We start from the raw sequence: 16308 nt of genomic DNA on the forward strand, positions 1-16308 counted from the left end.
CATGCCCTCCAGTGACACCGCACACACCTTCTTTACAACCCGGGCTGTGCAAACATGAAGCAACTAGCTGTAAGTCATTCATGGATCATTCATCAATTAAGGCTGCGTGCTCCGAAGCTCTGATGAGCCTTTGCAGCAGAGCTTCAAATTATCAAACACACTCATTTGATCACGCCAGCTGTCTCAGACGGTCTGTGCACATCCCAGTGCACCCCTTTTGGTACTCTAGAATCAAGCAACAAAATTGCCCATACTTGCAAACGGCTGCGTGCATGTTGCAGCACCTGCTAATGCAATGCATTCGTTTTGGCCCCTTTGGGTCTTTGATGTCCAGAGCCTCTAAAGAGACTCCAGAACATACCAGCAGAAAGGAATATGCATACCAGACAGAGAGAGAGGAGAATAATAATTTAGAAATGGATGCCGCCATGATGCCTGCGGTGTCTCAGCGCCCATCTCTCCAAAGAATTCATGATTCTTGTTCGTGTGTCTTACCTCTGTACCGTGCATGGATAAACAACTCTGCCTCCATCAAATCGCGCCCAGAAGAAGGACATCCAGATAAGTTACTTGTGGACACTGGTGCACCCCTTCTTCTGTGGAGATAGCAGATATGCAAAGTATTGCATTCAGTGTCTGCCTTTGCCGGTCGCCATCACATCCAACGCTTGTTGGTGGCCATGGTGCCCCATAGCCTTGGACCTTATGTCTCTCCATCAGGCTCAGCTGCAGCCGCAACCTCCAGCACAAACACAAGTATAAATCACCCTCAAAATTTCCAACACACCAACACTATGAGATCTAACCCAGGCAGACGTCCATAGAGGATATCCCTGTGCAATTCCATTCTTGACCAGCGCCTCAAAAGAAATTTACTAGGCATGCAAAGCTTCAGAGGCCACATGGTCTGCGACAAACAAAAGAAGTTCCAGAGAGACAAGATTCACCTGCTGTGGGGCGGGCTCTGGGTTGGCATCTGCCCAGGAGGAGTGCTCTTGCGTGACGCTCGCCACGAGGCCAATGCCGGTGCCCAGGTGCGCGGAACCGCCCGAGATGAGTAATTGCTCCTCCTGGCTCGCCGCCTGATCTGGCGCAGCCTCCCCGCCGCCCTCGCGGTCCACCCCTTCGCCTTCCACCACCGGCGCCAGATCTGGCTCCCCCTCAGACCGCTCTGGGTGCGCATGCAGACCCGCCCCGCCGCCCAGCGCCTGAGAGTGAGATGCAGTGCGGAGCATCGCGGCGGACGGCAGGAGCTGCAGACCGTAAATGCTGCCTGCGGAGGGGGCGAGCTGGGCCTGAAGATGGGCTGGGAAGCTGTGAGAGCGGCCCATCGGCCGCGCGCGCCGCTCGGCCTGTTGTGTGTCCGATTCTGGCTGTAGGCATTCCCATGCGTGAACATTGCCGGCGCGCTGTGACTGCCTAGTGATGCCGGGAGCGGGATGACGCTGCGCAGGAGCACTGACGGAGGTACGGTGGTGGGAGTGCTGCATGGAGGTGTCTGGCGCGGAGGGCAGGGCGGACCGGGGGCGCGGCTGCGGCGGCTGGCCGTCTCCCGGGGGCGGCGCGCCGATGGTGATGAGCGTCGAGGGCAGGATGTCCGACAGCATCTGCGCCGCTGAAGTGAACACCCTGGCGGCCAGGGGCAGCTGAGTCAGTGCTCCTCTTGATAGTTCTGGCTCCCAAACACATGGCATTGAGACGTCACAGGCTGCAATTGTACCAGCACTGAGTGATTGACAGAGATTGCCAGCACTGAATATCCAACTCAGACTTGGTGGGAAAGTAGCTTGGAATCTGATAGCTGATCATGGGTAGGCAGACCTGGGCTGATCCACTAGGATGCCCTCGTCAGCGTCCTGTTGCATCAGGTGCAGGTGAAGGTCTGGGAAGCCGAGGGGCAGGTGCGGCAGATTCACCGGCGCGGTGCCGCCTCTCCTCTGCTGCCCCTCACTGCCAGAGCCCTGCAGCCCCTGTGATGGCCCTGTACAGCATCGAGAGCCCATACTTGTACAAGACACAGGGCAGCAGTTGGAAGGGGCTGGGTCACATTGTATGCCAGCTCAACATCAGCTACCTGCTGAATCTAAATTACTACGTGATATGTACTGCCTACATTTGGGTTCTTATAGTCCCGTGGCGGAGTGGAAACTGCAGGCTGTGACGAAGTGATGCTGGACATGCCACTTAATACTTTACCAGTACTTTGATTGAATGTGAAGAGTGGGTGTACCGGCGTCCAGGGGCGTGCGCTGCACGGGAGCGCTTCTGGAAGAGCCGGGCCGGGCCATGACCCTGCTCAGCATGCTCTCCACAGGAGCAAAGCGCGCGGCGTGCTGCGGTGCTGCACTCGTCATGCCGCTCTGCGCAGCCTGCAGTGCACCACACACAGCATGTTCATGCATGAGCAGCCCCTTGCACTCTGAATTGCACGGCAATGCTCTATTCCAACCACTCAATACTGACGGGTGTAGCAGAAGTATGCTTGTTCTATGTTGACCTGCTTTGTCATATGGCGGTGGCTGATGACCCTTTCATAAAGGAACGAATGCTGAAGATGCCTAATTACTAGCTGCCAAGGAGTGCAGAATAGTATACATAGTACTCTATAATATTACAATCTTAGTTGAGATTTTGTGTGGGAGCACTGCGGCACCTGCTGTGCAGGGTTTGGTATGCTGACGAGGGGGCTGCCGGGGAAGACAGGCCAGTTGGCAGCTTCCTCCCGGCCCCAGCCGCTGCTGAGGCTGGCCAGGCCATGGCTGCTGTGCCAGGCGCGGTCCTCCTGCTCCAGAAATTCCGGCAGCTGGTGAGAAGCCAGCAAGTGCTCCGGCCGCAGCATGCTTTGCCCCGGAGCCCCTGCGTTGCGCATCCCCACGTGATCCTCAGTTTCAATATGAAATATATCAACATTCAACTTTCAAATTGAAGATTCTTCACAGCACCTTTGAGATATTTCAGAAGTAGGCTTGATCATTGGATGTGGCTGGAATTGAAAAACATAATGCAAGGTGCATTAGGTACCTTGCCAGCTTGGCAAGGACTGTGTAGAGCTTTTGCAACAGCAGGACACATCGCGCAGGATTATTGCTGGCCACTGGAACAGAGGGTGACCCTGTAATGTGATAGCGAGGAAGAGGGGACGCGCCTAGGAGAAAAGGGGAGCGGGCGCGGTGGCCAAGAGGGGTTGTGCATTCGCCGCCGTCGTGCTCATGGTGACTCCTGTCGCTGGATGTCATGTCCAGCCACGTCTCAGACACCCTCCCGGGCATGTCCCCTGCATCAGAACACACAAGCCCTCTGCTTCTGACACCTAGCTTCCCTTCAAGCATAAATAAAAAAAAATTCTGGTTCGAGCCTGATCAGCGGCACTTGCAGATCTGACGCTCAGTACCCTTGATGTGATGTGGACTAGGATCTACCTGGTCTTGGACTTGCCACAGTTTTCCCATCTCATCTCCAGGGCGCAAGACAGTGAACACTAATGCAGCGCCTGGCTCAGGGACATAATGAATTTTTGGCGCACCTCATTGCCAATTTTGACTAATCCGTAGTGTAGGAGTCAGGGTTAGAGGTCACTGAAAGGGGCGCGCACCGAAGTGCAATGCCATGGTGGAGACGGTGGGGAAGGGGTGCGCTGCGAGCGCAACGCTGCCAAAGTAGGTCGGCGGCCGCGGCGGCTGCTCGAACGATCTCCCGGCGCCCATCTGAAGTTGCCTGCGTGCCATGCGCGAGCTCCTCCTTGTGGCTGCCATCTCCTGCTGCACCTCTTTCCTCGCACCCGCCGCCTGACCTGTGGGAAATGCTGACGGTCTGGCTGTTGTTGTTCGAATGCCGGGATCACAGCCACTTAGAGGACCAACGAGCCTTTGTCGCTGCAAGAAGGTTACGCAGGGATGCAATGGTCCAAATGCAGAAAGGCGACAAGGATATAGAATTCCAAAAAGGAACCTCATCGGCACAGTGCAGTTGTCCAGTCGGGCTGTCGGGTGTGTGCTACTGTACTGCATGTGCTGATGGGATCTGCTGATCAAGTCAATAATAAGCACCTTGTGGCTGGGAGAGCTCCGGCAATGCCTGTGAGCTGCGCCGGTGGCTGGAAATGCTCCTGGGCAGTGCGGCCTCTTGCTCTGCTGCCGGGCTGTCGCTGCTGCCTCCTGGGTGGCCCGCGTCATCCCCACTCCCCTCAATGCTCTGCACCATCCCTTACACATTCAACATCACAATTATGGCGTGGTATGCACTGCAGGACACCTGTCACAGGCAAATCAGGGGTCCAAGCCTTCAGGGTGGATATTATTTGTTGAGAGTCGAAGACAATTGGGGGTCAGGTTGCCTTGCAGAGGATAGAGTGGTGCACGTGCCTGGGCCCATTGCCTGAGCTTGAGGATGTAGGACTGCTTCGGTAGGTGCCCATACTTCTGCGCAGCACCATCAGGACTTGAGCTCACGCTTGACCTTATGCGGTGTGCTTCTGCAGAAGGGGAAGTTTGAGGCCTTCTTTCCTTATACCACTCGCAAGTCATTGTACCTTCATGAACGCGTCCTCCATATAGTCTGTGTTTGGAAAGTTGAGGCTGGCAGAGTCGCCCCTCATCTTCACAGCCGCCCTGTCATAGGCCCTGGATCCCAACAAAAGAGCGCCTCATTAAGGTTGCCCCCCTATTTAGAGGCTGCCAGTAATTCACATGCATGACAGAAAATCTAAGGGATTGGGGGCGCACAGTGCTGCAGGCTCAGCGCTTGGGAATGACCCAAGATGCAGCTGTCGCCCCTTTTTGCTGGAAGGATCGCTGGAGTCCCAAATATGGGCCTCCCATCGCCCTGTCCTCTTGTACTGTGCCCAGAATGAGACAGTAAGGCAAAGCTTCAAAGGATTTCTCCTGTTGGGCTGCAGCTTCAGCCAGATTCTGAGATTACAATCAAGCCACACCCACCCGTGTCACGCCCAGGAAATTGCTTGTTCGACTTCGAGGTCCCGAGCGTTTCCGTTTCTTCTGTCCTTGTTCGCTCGCTTCTGCCATTCTGGCAGGCGTCAAGCATCTGTGAGCTCAAGAAGCTTCTGCTCTCTTCCCGATATCTCCTCCTCAGCGCACGATAATGCACATAAGAAGGTCTCTGGATGCATCCTAGCAGCCCCGCATCTGCTTTTGTCCAATTGGCCGAGTCGTGCGGCGGCGTGGAAGGACAAAATTGTCAGAGTTTGGTTTTCCTCTGGTATGATTAAGTTTGCTTTCAGCGTAAGCTATGAATAAATGCACATCAGTGCTGTTGCACGACACAAAAATTCAAGCAAATGTCAGAGTGCTCGTACTGAAGGAGTGTTCGTGGATACGCCAGTATCAGATTAGGTGTTGATCCATCTCTTGGAGTGTCCTCTCTTGGACAGGCCGATGCCATGGGGATTATGTCATATGTGATCCACATGGTGGAATCTGGGATCATAATCTTAAGTTCGAGACCTGCATTGATGCGACATGACTTTGAAAGCAAACGAAACATCTGATGACCCCTGGACATTCAGGTGTTGTACTAGACAGGCACACACGCACATGCATGCCCTTTGGCCCACTGGGCATGCTACTAATCTAATCTAGTCTCTATAAGTGGCGAACCCAGACTCTGAGCCCAGAGGGCCATAATAGGGCATACACAGGTCCGTCTGCAGTTGGAACCCTGTGAATGCTACTGCAGCAGGAATTCGACCGCAAGGTCCTGAAGTCCTGACACATCATTGCACCACCGCGCTGCTTTGCAGCTGCAAGTGGCGGTGGCACCTGCGCAATGCACTGGCTAGTGACCAGCTGGGTGGATACGTTACATGTCACATATGCATGCAGACCAGGGCCTCTCAGAGTATGAGTCATCAAGATCCAATTGGGTGCTGTAGTCTTGTAGCCGCATTGCCATTGGCTGTAAACTTTACAGTGTAAAGGTCTGACAACGAGTCTGTAAAAAGACTACCACATGGTACAGTAACAAATTGGGTTGCTCTGCCTTCCCAACAATTTGGTTCCTAGGCCATGGATGATATATCAGCAGCAATTGACTTTGATGGTCGTTTCTGAGCAGGTAAAAGCTTCGTTCTTCTTGAAATTTACTTCCGAAAGAGAGCCACCCGACAATTATATACACACTACCAAATAGAGAGGCTGTCACGTGACAATTTTGGAACTTGCACAATTGTAAACCTGGGGTCATGACCACCAGATGAACCATGGTGCTTTCGCTGTCAAATGAAGACAAGGAAAAAATGGCACGATATAATCTTTAAATAAAAAAAAGATGACTGGGAATTTGCATATAGGTGCACTGTCCCCAGTCCCCAGTGTACTGGTCTGAGTCTGGTCAGCAGGTGGGCAAAGGAGAGTAGCCTTCTTGAGGGTCTCCCCGCCCAAAAAATCTCAACAAGCCCTTCCTTCGGCAACCCTGCAATGGCACAGCCGACAAGGGTAAGCATGCTTTTGTCTCAGTCCCAGATTACGGCAGATTGACCTGTGGAGCATTACTAATGTCATACTTATGTGTAGTAATAGTGCGGTACTAGTGTAGTACAGTTGGAGGTTACATGCAAGGGCTCCTGTTTTCAGTCAGGGTTTTGTTATGCCTACCAGTGAGGGCTCCTCCAACCCATTTGGGAAGCAGAGCAGGCCGACTCTGACTGCCAATGACTTGGTGAGAGGATCCCTCAGTCTATCCCTGACGTACTGGAACACGAAGTTGCCCGCTTGATGTATCTCCACAACACCTGCAGCAGAGATCCTGGGAAGTCAGAGCATGCGTCCGTGGCCCCGGCTGGCAGGGGGCGGTGTATATACTGAGCACCGTGCACAAGGTTGATTGGGTCTTGCTTGGAACTGGCGAGTCCATCAAGGGGTAGAATACTTGGCAGCTCTCACATGCAGCTTGTCCCAAGCCGTACCTTGCCTCTGGCAGGAAAAGCATGTCATCACAATATAAAATGCCATCATCGGTGCACCATTCCATTTAGTATAAGCAGGTTCAGATTAGTCTAAAAAGCACTATTGCTAGTTCTGCATGGGGACAAAGAAAGAATGAAGTGCACCTGTGATGATGGCAAGATAGGTCTGGTTCTGGCCCAGGTGCTGCAGGATGAGCAGAATGCCCAGGACGCTGCTCTCATACAGCAGGTGCTTTCCATCCTTGCTGAAGAGGTAGAGCGCCTCAATGAGGCAGCTGATGGCCTGCACGCTGTCCTTGGCAATACGCCAGTCAGCCACCTTCGCTGTGGGCAACGCCAGCGCCACCAACTGCGCCCATTCAACAGGCACACTATTCAGAATTGTACTCCCTCCAGTTTGGCTGTAAACGACCTTGAAAACGATGCCATGCGGTTGTCTTGATCATGCAAGACTCTCCCTGTCTCTCCTATAATTGCATCTCTTTTTCCTTCTGCAAACGCGGCGCTTCTAGGGTATTGCTCAAACTCAACAAGCATCATGATGAGACACAGAGAGTGGCGCACATCTTTCAGCACAACAGCTGCAGCCCAGCGTGCATGCCGCATGTCAGCCTCCGGCCAGCTCAGGAGCGCGCTGAGATTGCTGAAGCCGCCGAGCTCAAAGAAATAGCTGGCGGTGCTCGCATCCAGGCAGGTTAGGTCTTGCAAGCACTTGACAACATTGTAGCAGTCCTGCATTCGCACGTCCACAAACCGCCCCTGCAGCAATTTGGCAAACATATTAGGCCCAGCAGTTGATAAGCCTCCCTCAAAGGTCAAGCATTGCTATCTTGTCAGCAGAGTTGAGCACCTGCATGGCTGCCTCTATCAGGTGAATGACGAGGCCAATGGCTGCCCTCTTGTCAGTTTCGGATGCTTTCTGCCATACTGTAATGTTGTCTGAGCTTCCAATGACTTCCAGCAGATGGAAGGTTCTCATGCAGCCCTCAATGCCGAAGCTCTCATCTGAACTCCACTGCAGGTTGCAGCCTGCCGCTAGACACTTCTCCAGCACGTCCACCACGACTTGTACGCCTCTGTGCTCCACAAATCTTAGTAGGGTTGTCTGCATCACCTGGCAGTCTGCACAGTGTCCTGCTAGCATGGTGTCTCGCAGCAGGTTACTCTGCACACGCACCGTCAATGCCTCAGCGGTAGTGGTGACTGTCTTTATTAGCTTGAAAAGCTCATTCCATCTGTTTTTAACAATCAAATCTGCTCTTCTCGAAATCGTTGTATTGCGGGAAATATCACCTGCTTTAAAAGGGCGTGGACGTCCTCCAACGTGTGGCATGGCGAGATCGTAAGCTCGGACAGTGCCCGAACGGCCTCGTCGATGAACATCGCTCCCACGCCAGTGAGAGGCAGCGATTCACCAAGATCTTCCTCATCCATTTTGAGGTACTTTCAATATGTTTTTGGTGTTGCCTCGTCCTGCCTTGCGGCAGGGTTGAGATGATGTGCCACCCTTTGCTTGACGGGAGATTTCCTCCCTGTATGGGATCTCATACAGCGCTCACAAAAGTAGAATAGCATTTATGATCCTCAGAAACCTTTAACAGAGATCCCTTATGTTCGTTGGAAGTTCGTTATTTCGAGCTGATGACCTCACATTTGTCCACAATTCCCTGACATTAGAAATGCCCTATAGGCTGGCTAGTCATGCAAAGGGCGTGCAAGATATATGCAGACGAATCGGCGCGGATCCATCCACAACTCGAGCATTCTAGGGCGGAATATCTTGTATGTCTAGACACAATCATGCTTCAGTAGTTGAAAAGAGCAATGAACAAGTGAACAGAAGCGCTGATTTTGTCTGCCGCAAGGCCGTGAGTAACAGGTATTGTACCTTGGACATAATCCCAATCGCCCTGAACGATTGATGATGGGCTGTCTACACAAGTTGACAGCCCATCAAGAGTGCAACTGAAAAGTTCTTTGTAACTCGCTCAGAGGATTGCAACGAGATCATGCCTTAATTGCAGATCGCTCAAATGCAAGGCCTCTGCAATGGTGTTGCACCTTCAGGACTAGCAGTGCACACCAAGATCATGATCGAAGTCAGTCTTTTGAGAATCTTGCCATACTAATATGTTCAGATCACGTTTCTTTCCCCCAACAGGTTGCCAGGTAGAGGGGCAATACGGGCACATGGGTCTGAGCATGGCTTCCAGGCCAGCAAGGTCTTGACAATAAAGTCCACGTCCCTTCATGCGCACTTCCAGGAAATCACGTATGAGGGTGACATTTACATCGTCAAGGTTGACACGCAGGGATTTGATGGGGTGATCCTAGAAGGCATGGTGTCTCTGCTCACAGACAAGCGCATCGACTATGTCCTCTTTGAGCTGTGGCCAAAGGCGATGTTGCATGAGGGCAGGAAGTCCTGCACTGAGACCTTGATGTTCTTGACCAGCTTTGGGAATCTTTATATGAGCTGGCCATGCCAGGCCTGGTGCATGAACTGGGTGATGCCCCTCTTGACATTCAAAAAGATTCACACAGTCGAGGATCAAGCATCAAAGAGATGTGTGAGTGGTACGAATAGGACAAGTTGTCCATCAGCTTTGGGACATGGACTGATGTTTTGGCCGTGGTTCCTCTCCAAACATTCAGTTGAAAGGTGAAAATATACCTTCCAACTGGATAATTTGAGAAATTCGGTTCGGAAACTTTCCATCAATCAGTTGCTAGTTGGCTTGCCAATTGGCTAAAGAAATTATTGGAATACCAGTAATCCTGCCAATAGGCCTAGCACTTCTACTCATGTCCGAAGGTTAAGCACATATCATTGCAGGAGAGAAATATTGTAAGGATGATTAATGTTGAAAGTACATTATTAAATACTGTACAGGGGATACCTGTAGTAGTCAAACCAAAATTATTATATACTGGGGCTTCTAGGTTTGAGCACTACAGCACTACACAAGTGTTTGTCTGGACCTGTCCCCTGTATATTCCTCGGAGGCGAGCGCTTGCAACCCGCCATACATTGTCCAATGTTGAGTGATAATGACATTTACCTTTTCAATGGGGAACCCAGAGCCCAGAGGGTCATAGGGCATACACAGGTCCGCCTGCAGCCGGAACCCGGGGCCGACGCACTGGCTTTGTATACAGTACAGAGGTGCATGGAAACCATCAGGAAGGTTGCTCGGTGGCCATCACAATGAAGCACCACTCCAGAATCTTGAGAGCCTCCAGATGCAGCCGTGCCCTCAGCCGCAGCTGGGGAGCCACAGCCGCGCTAGGAAGCAGCTCCTCCCCAGTTGTCTCAGCATTTCCAGCTTCTAAGAGGACGCGTGCCAGCTCCTCTGAGGGAGGGAGTGGGACGGCTTCCTTGCGGCGCAGTCTGACTATGTCAGCAGCGACAAAGCAGAGGCTGGGGGGCAGCTGAGTCTGAGCTGCAGGCAGGAGCTGCTGCATTTGCGCTTGAATGTGTGCCACAACGGCTCGCCCTACTTTGTGTGAGACCTCGTTGGCTTCAATCTGGTCGCTACGCTCGCCAGAGTGGCGGCGTGTAGGATCTGCCACCTTTGTCAAAAGCACACACAACATGCTGTGGGATCTTACAAGATCAAACATCTCCCAACTATATCAACAACAGTACAACCTCAGATGAAAGACATGCCAATTAGCAGCAGGATCCAGTAAAGAAGGGTGCAACTCAAAGCGCAATCGCTCACCTTGTACACGTTTCGCAACTGAAGCAGCAACGCAACATCCACCTGAGTGGCATGCCCTGTGACCTCTTTCACAGCACCAAGCCAGGCTTCCAAGTTTTCATAGGCCTCCTGCCGTTCAATGCTGCCCCATCCAAGCAAAGTTGTGCACCACGTCGCCGCACTTTTCAAGGATACTTGAAGCGCTTTAAGGCCACTAGACGGGTAAAATATGGTCGTTGGCTTGTCCTGTACAGAGGCACAAGAACACGACAGATCAGGGCCACTGCAGCTGCACTACATTAGAGGCTCTTGAACTTATGAAACAGGCTTCCCCATGCATGATGTTCTCTTAGCTACCTGGTGTTCATGGGCACCAGATTTGACACTGGACCAACGATGCTGGAGGCTGTTCCAGAGATAATCCCTTGGAATGACTGGTAGCTGTGCGCCTGCCAACATGGTGCGGTGCGCATGCATCCTTCTGTCAGCAGGAAGGGATCTTGTTCAGACTCCAGATTTTGCTCTGCTCAATTGCCATTTTTTTACGCCTGAACACAATTCTCTCATATCATGCAAAAGTTTCCTTGGTAAGCACAGGTGCGCACTGTGCATCTGGCGAGGAAACCAGGCTCTGCCAAGGCAGTTGCCCAATGTCTGTGAGCATTAGGTGAGCAGCGGCTGAGGCTCGCAGAGAAAAACGAAGACAGATGTTATCTGGACGAACATGGAGAAAGGCCTCTGCTGGCCACATTGGAGTATCTGGGAATTGTTGTCTCCTCTTTGAAGCGCGCCTGATTTGATCCTGCAAATTGATGCATGCACAGACGTAGAAGCGGTGTCACAAACGATTAAGGACATTGGAAAATGTTACTCAAGACCTACCAATTTTCTTGTCTAAGGTCTGCTGAGGAAATGCTGCTTACCATGATTGCGGAGGCAGCAGTGCTTGCGATCCCCTCCAGATCCGGGGAGCCAAGGATACTGCGCAAGTCAAGTGTGCGCACAATCACTGGGAACCTAGAGGAACGCCCAGTGTCAGCCTGGACTACGAACACCTGAAGCCATGGAAAAGGGCATCATCCTCTCAAGTGTCCACTTCTGCAAGGCTTTGCACAGGGACTTATGTCAGTGGAAAGGGACACTGAAAGAACAGCACCTGAGGAGGGAGGTGTAAAGCCCTGGACATGCAGAGGCGCGCCGCCAAGAATAGAAGGTCCTCTACGCGTGGGACCACATCAGCAGGTGACTCTCACGATGCTTGATCAAGAGGATCAGTAATGTCAACGTCAGATTGGAGAAGTTTCAGGCGCTGCAGGAGGGAGCAGGCTGCACCTGAATCGCGGCGATCGCGATCATCCTGCCACAGTGACGACATCCCTACAGATTGCAAACAATTCTAAGATGTATCTCCAACACCGGTAGCCGTCACTGAGCCAAAACATATCTCTGACGTCTTCAAGCAAGCCTTCGTACCTGCCAGTTGGAAGAAAGTTTTGTTGGTCTGGGCTATGGCACAGAGCGCTAGGCGATCGAGGAATTTCAAAATCTCTGGCAAGATTGCATCGGGCAAGGACAGTAAGTTGCAGGCCGTGCCGGACTGATCCTGCAGCAGACCCACAATTGGAAGCATGACTACTTGCACGGTTACTCGAGACTTGTCGAGATAAAAAAAGAAGAAGAGCACAGGGACGAGCAAAATGTTTGATAGGAAAGCACCAAAATTTCGTATCCAAGGGAAGTCCATGAGACTAGTCAAAGGTCATGTGCATCACGTGCATGTGAGTCAGCAGCTTGGAAAATGTTGAATTTCAGGACCCCGGATTGCTCAGATCACTCATCGTACGATACTCAAGTGTTCATCTATTCGATATCATAAAACGAAGCATGAGATTCACCAGAGCACAATTGAGTAGCTTTTGAGAATCAGATGTCATAACAGAGACACGGAGGTCTACGTACCCATAGAGTTGCTGCTTGATGTTACAGAATGGATGCACATGCAAAAAGGAGAATACGTCTCATCACCAATCACTTGTGCTCCTTTCCCCATGAGCGTAATATTGTTAGAAACCCATGCGAGGCTAGTGTGAGAAGCCCACCTACAGACAAAGGTGATTAACCCTGCAGAAGTCCACAATGTGTCTGAGGCCGTTCTGAATTTGAATACCTTGCAGCAAAAATTTGGAGCTGGAGTCTACTAACAGAGTCACCTTACAGGCAAAGTCATCACCGCAAGTGAAGCCGCACAGCTGATTCCCAGCAATGCAGCAATAACTGTTTCGGGATTTGTGGGATCAGGTATGAGCACAGACGATTGTTTCAGTGTCTGGACTCACTTTCCGGACCTCTGCACTGACTGACGCGCGTCCGTGATGCAGGACATCCTGAGCTCTTGGTGAATGCTATAAGAGAGCGCTTCGAGCAGTGTGGACAGCCAAGCAATCTCCATTTGTTCAATGTTGCTGCTGTTGGCGATGGCAAGGGGCGGGGGCTCGGAAAACTAGCCACAAAGGGCCTTGTCACTCGCTACACGTTTGCCTGGTACCAAAAATCACCTTGTCATGCAGTCTAAAGCATTTTGGCTGAGAAACTTTGCAGCATTTCAACGAGGGCATACTGCTGTTCTGACTCCTTGTGGTATCAGGTCTGGGCTCTCTCCCGAGTTTCAGCGTCTGGCAACGGAAGGCGCCATCACTGCTTGGAACCTGCCGCTTGGCGTGAGTAAGCAGCTGTGATCCCCTCTTGATAACCAATTATTAATTCCAATGACAGCCGGCTTGATTGTGTAGGCCATCCCAAATTTTAGAAGGTGTCACGTTGAACATGAATGTCTCGTGCAGTGGCTCACTTGCTGCGGGATGTGGCTGCCAGAAGGCCGGGCCCCATCACCAAGATCGGCCTGGGGACCTTTGTTGATCCGCGCGAGCAGGGCGGCAAGATCAACAGTCCCTCACAGGCAGACGCAGTGGAGGTGGTCACTCTTGGAGGCCAGGAGTACCTCTGGTACAAGGCGCCTGCCAAGATCGATGTGGCTCTGCTGCGCGGCACCAATGCAGACCTGGACGGCAATATCACCTTTGAGAGGGAGTCCCTCCTCACAGACGCCTTGAACCAGGTGCTGCACCCCCTTGCATGTGCTATTCCCTTTTGCCCTTGCTGTAACATTTTGCCTGTGTCATGGCCTGTTGCCTTTGTTGCGCACTGTGGATGCATCGACAAAGATGAAAAAATTATCAGAAGCTTTTGAAGGGTCTCACAAGGGAACTTATTCCAAAGGCATGAAACATGATTTTTGAGCGGTGAATTGGCAGAGGATGGGACTAAAATGTAGGGTGTGTGGTCAGGCAATGGCGGCGCACAATTCTGGGGGCATTGTCATAGTGCAAGTGGAGCGGCTAGTTGCGCCAGGCAGCCTCAACTCGCGCCTGGTGCACCTCCCTGGTGCCATTGTCGACAAGGTGACTGCAACTCACCCTCACAACAGCCGCAGAAACGGCTGTGCATGCTTCTTGGCAACATGAGCACAACATCAAGACCTGGGAACCAGCAAGTCTAAGCCTGTCATATACAAGCCACACTTCTGTCTCACTTACAAAACATGACAAAGCAAACAGGAAGAGCCCACAACCGTAGGCAGCTTTGGAACAGACAAGAGTTGCAAATGGTGGCAGCCATGCATGAGGGAGGGGTTTGTTTGTATTTCTTTCAAGTTTTCCTCAGAATGTAATCTTGATAAGATCGTATGCACTATAGTATATACAGCGATTATTTGAAGATCTGAAAAAAAAAAGCTCAAGAATTCCTAAATGTAAGAGACTGAGAGTGGGTGGTGTGCAGATTGTGGTGGCGCCTGCGGAGCTGCACCGGCAGACAATAACGATGGCGGGGCACGACGCGTCGCTGACTGGGGAGATCCGGGCGCCGGCCTCGCACATCCAGGCCATGCGGCTGGACGAGCGGCGCATCATTGCGCACCGGGCCATGCTGGAGATCTCGCGGCCAAACACCATCGTCAACCTGGGCATCGGCATGCCAGAGGCACGTCATGCCTCTCCCGAGCAGCTGCTAGCAAAACCTAAGGGACAATCAGATGTGCCATACGCTGTTGCCTCTGATCCAAACGGCAGTCCGAAGAAACAAGGGCTTGCTGAGGCGCTCTAGAGCTTCTCGGAGATGCAAGATAGAAGACGTTTGGAACACTGGTGATGCCTGTCTGCCCCTGTTGATGCACCCAGACACCCGTCAAAGTCAACCAGGACGAGTATGTTGGGTGGTTTACCACGTCTTGCATGCAGTATGCGAATCTGTATCTGTGTGATGTCTGCAATCTGCACGCAAGTCAGGCTGAGCTGACGCAGGGCCCCCTTTCCCTGGTATTGATGCTGCAGAGCAGCCTCGGCAGGGCGATCCATTGGGTCAGGCATTTTTTGATGGGACGCGTTTGCTTTGCAGGGAGTGGCTAGGATGGTTGCGACCCACGGCAGCGCACAGATACCAAATGCGCTGCCAGCACACCTCACCACAGAGGCGGGCATGTTTGGAGGCTTCCCTGCCGGGGCTGCGAGGTGCTCACCTCCTCCCTTCTATTGTCACGGCAACACCTTGGTCTCTTCCAGGAAGGAAGCACACAGCCAGCCTGTCAACTGCTGCTGTTCAACTGAAGGGCATACTAGTTGGGAAGATATCTTTTGAAGTGAAGACAAGTGCCGCGCCATTTGCGTGGCCATCAAGTGCTTCACTGACTGCATGCTACCTTTTCGCAGGTTTGGTGCCGCGCACAATGCTGACTGCATCGTGCCATGCGCAACCATGCTGGACTTCTACAATGGGGGCGGTGTTGACATGGCCTGCCTCGGCGCTGCTGAGGTGACATTTTCGCCTTGTCCTCCCATAGACCGCTCATATCTTGTCAATTTATGTATATATATAATACAACATTGTGAGGCACTTTTTGTTATCAGCCCCAGTGTGATTGTGAGAGACGTCTGTGTACAGGTGGACCAGGAAGGCAATGTGAATGTGCACAGCTTCCCTGGCAGGCAGCCTGGCTGCGGTGGCTTCATAGACATCTCCCAGGCAGCCAAAGAGGTCATCTTTGCTGGCACCTTCACCACTGGCGGCCTCAAGGTGCCCTCCAATCTCCGTGGTCTCACTCTCTGCATTCAGCCGTTTTTAAGCTACATTGCCTGAGGCGATCTGCCTTGTTTCTGAGCAATCCAAGGTATGCATAATTTCAAGCACCATGTGCAAGCAGCTGATGCAGAGGTGATGTTGCAGGTGACTGTGGAGAATGGCAAGTTGAGGATTATTCAGGAGGGGCGCTCGCGCAAGTTCAAGCGCAGAGTGGCCGAAAAAACATTTGCAGCCTCGTCTGCAAAGGGGCGCCGAATCTTGTATGTGACAGAGAGAGCAGTGTTCAGGCTGAGGGAGGGAGAGGGAATAGAGCTGACAGAGATAGCGCCGGGAGTAGACCTGGAGAGAGATGTTCTGGCTTTCATGCCGTTCAGGCCGTTGATGAAGGATGTGAAGATCATGGACAAGCGATGCTTCATGCCTTGAGCTGTGGAGAAGGGCACATGTGCATAGCATATGAGAGTAGGGTAGCACGCTGCAAGGGCCATTGTACTGATGTGAGACACTGCATGTGTATAAATGAACCATATGAGTTCATCATTGTGACATATT

At 52.1% G+C, this 16308-nt stretch overlaps 4 protein-coding genes across 4 annotated transcripts; 1 reads left to right on the forward strand and 3 right to left on the reverse strand.

The window, feature by feature from the left end:
- Nucleotides 1–703: 703 nt before the first annotated feature.
- COCSUDRAFT_48417 (hypothetical protein) lies at nucleotides 704–4619 on the reverse strand (the record flags this gene model as incomplete). The annotated part of the gene is made up of 9 exons (XM_005645297.1): nucleotides 4529–4619; nucleotides 4358–4418; nucleotides 4047–4202; nucleotides 3593–3790; nucleotides 2654–2856; nucleotides 2231–2369; nucleotides 1822–1981; nucleotides 948–1629; nucleotides 704–739 (listed from the first exon to the last, which is right to left on the reverse strand). The coding sequence occupies exons 1-9, from the start codon at nucleotides 4592–4594 to the stop codon at nucleotides 704–706; spliced, it is 1701 nt and encodes a 566-aa protein (XP_005645354.1). The 5' UTR covers nucleotides 4595–4619.
- A 1289-nt stretch (nucleotides 4620–5908) lies between these two features.
- Nucleotides 5909–8512, reverse strand: COCSUDRAFT_54238 (hypothetical protein). The gene is made up of 6 exons (XM_005645298.1): nucleotides 8213–8512; nucleotides 7770–8084; nucleotides 7484–7678; nucleotides 7064–7268; nucleotides 6609–6745; nucleotides 5909–6426 (listed from the first exon to the last, which is right to left on the reverse strand). The coding sequence occupies exons 1-6, from the start codon at nucleotides 8351–8353 to the stop codon at nucleotides 6346–6348; spliced, it is 1074 nt and encodes a 357-aa protein (XP_005645355.1). The 5' UTR covers nucleotides 8354–8512; the 3' UTR covers nucleotides 5909–6345.
- Nucleotides 8513–10099: 1587 nt separating this feature from the next.
- On the reverse strand, nucleotides 10100–11979 carry COCSUDRAFT_57366 (hypothetical protein; the record flags this gene model as incomplete). Its single annotated transcript, XM_005645299.1, has 4 exons — nucleotides 10100–10378; nucleotides 10645–10752; nucleotides 11547–11678; nucleotides 11956–11979. 4 exons carry the CDS (start codon nucleotides 11977–11979, stop codon nucleotides 10100–10102), a joined length of 543 nt encoding a protein of 180 aa, XP_005645356.1.
- A 1471-nt stretch (nucleotides 11980–13450) lies between these two features.
- COCSUDRAFT_43715 (nagb/rpia/CoA transferase-like protein) lies at nucleotides 13451–16182 on the forward strand (the record flags this gene model as incomplete). The annotated part of the gene is made up of 7 exons (XM_005645300.1): nucleotides 13451–13738; nucleotides 13968–14081; nucleotides 14461–14715; nucleotides 15076–15188; nucleotides 15387–15489; nucleotides 15619–15750; nucleotides 15901–16182. 7 exons carry the CDS (start codon nucleotides 13451–13453, stop codon nucleotides 16180–16182), a joined length of 1287 nt encoding a protein of 428 aa, XP_005645357.1.
- Nucleotides 16183–16308: the final 126 nt, after the last annotated feature.

This window comes from Coccomyxa subellipsoidea (genome assembly GCF_000258705.1).
Source record: "Coccomyxa subellipsoidea C-169, whole genome shotgun sequence".
Lineage (NCBI taxonomy): Eukaryota > Viridiplantae > Chlorophyta > Trebouxiophyceae > Coccomyxaceae > Coccomyxa > Coccomyxa subellipsoidea.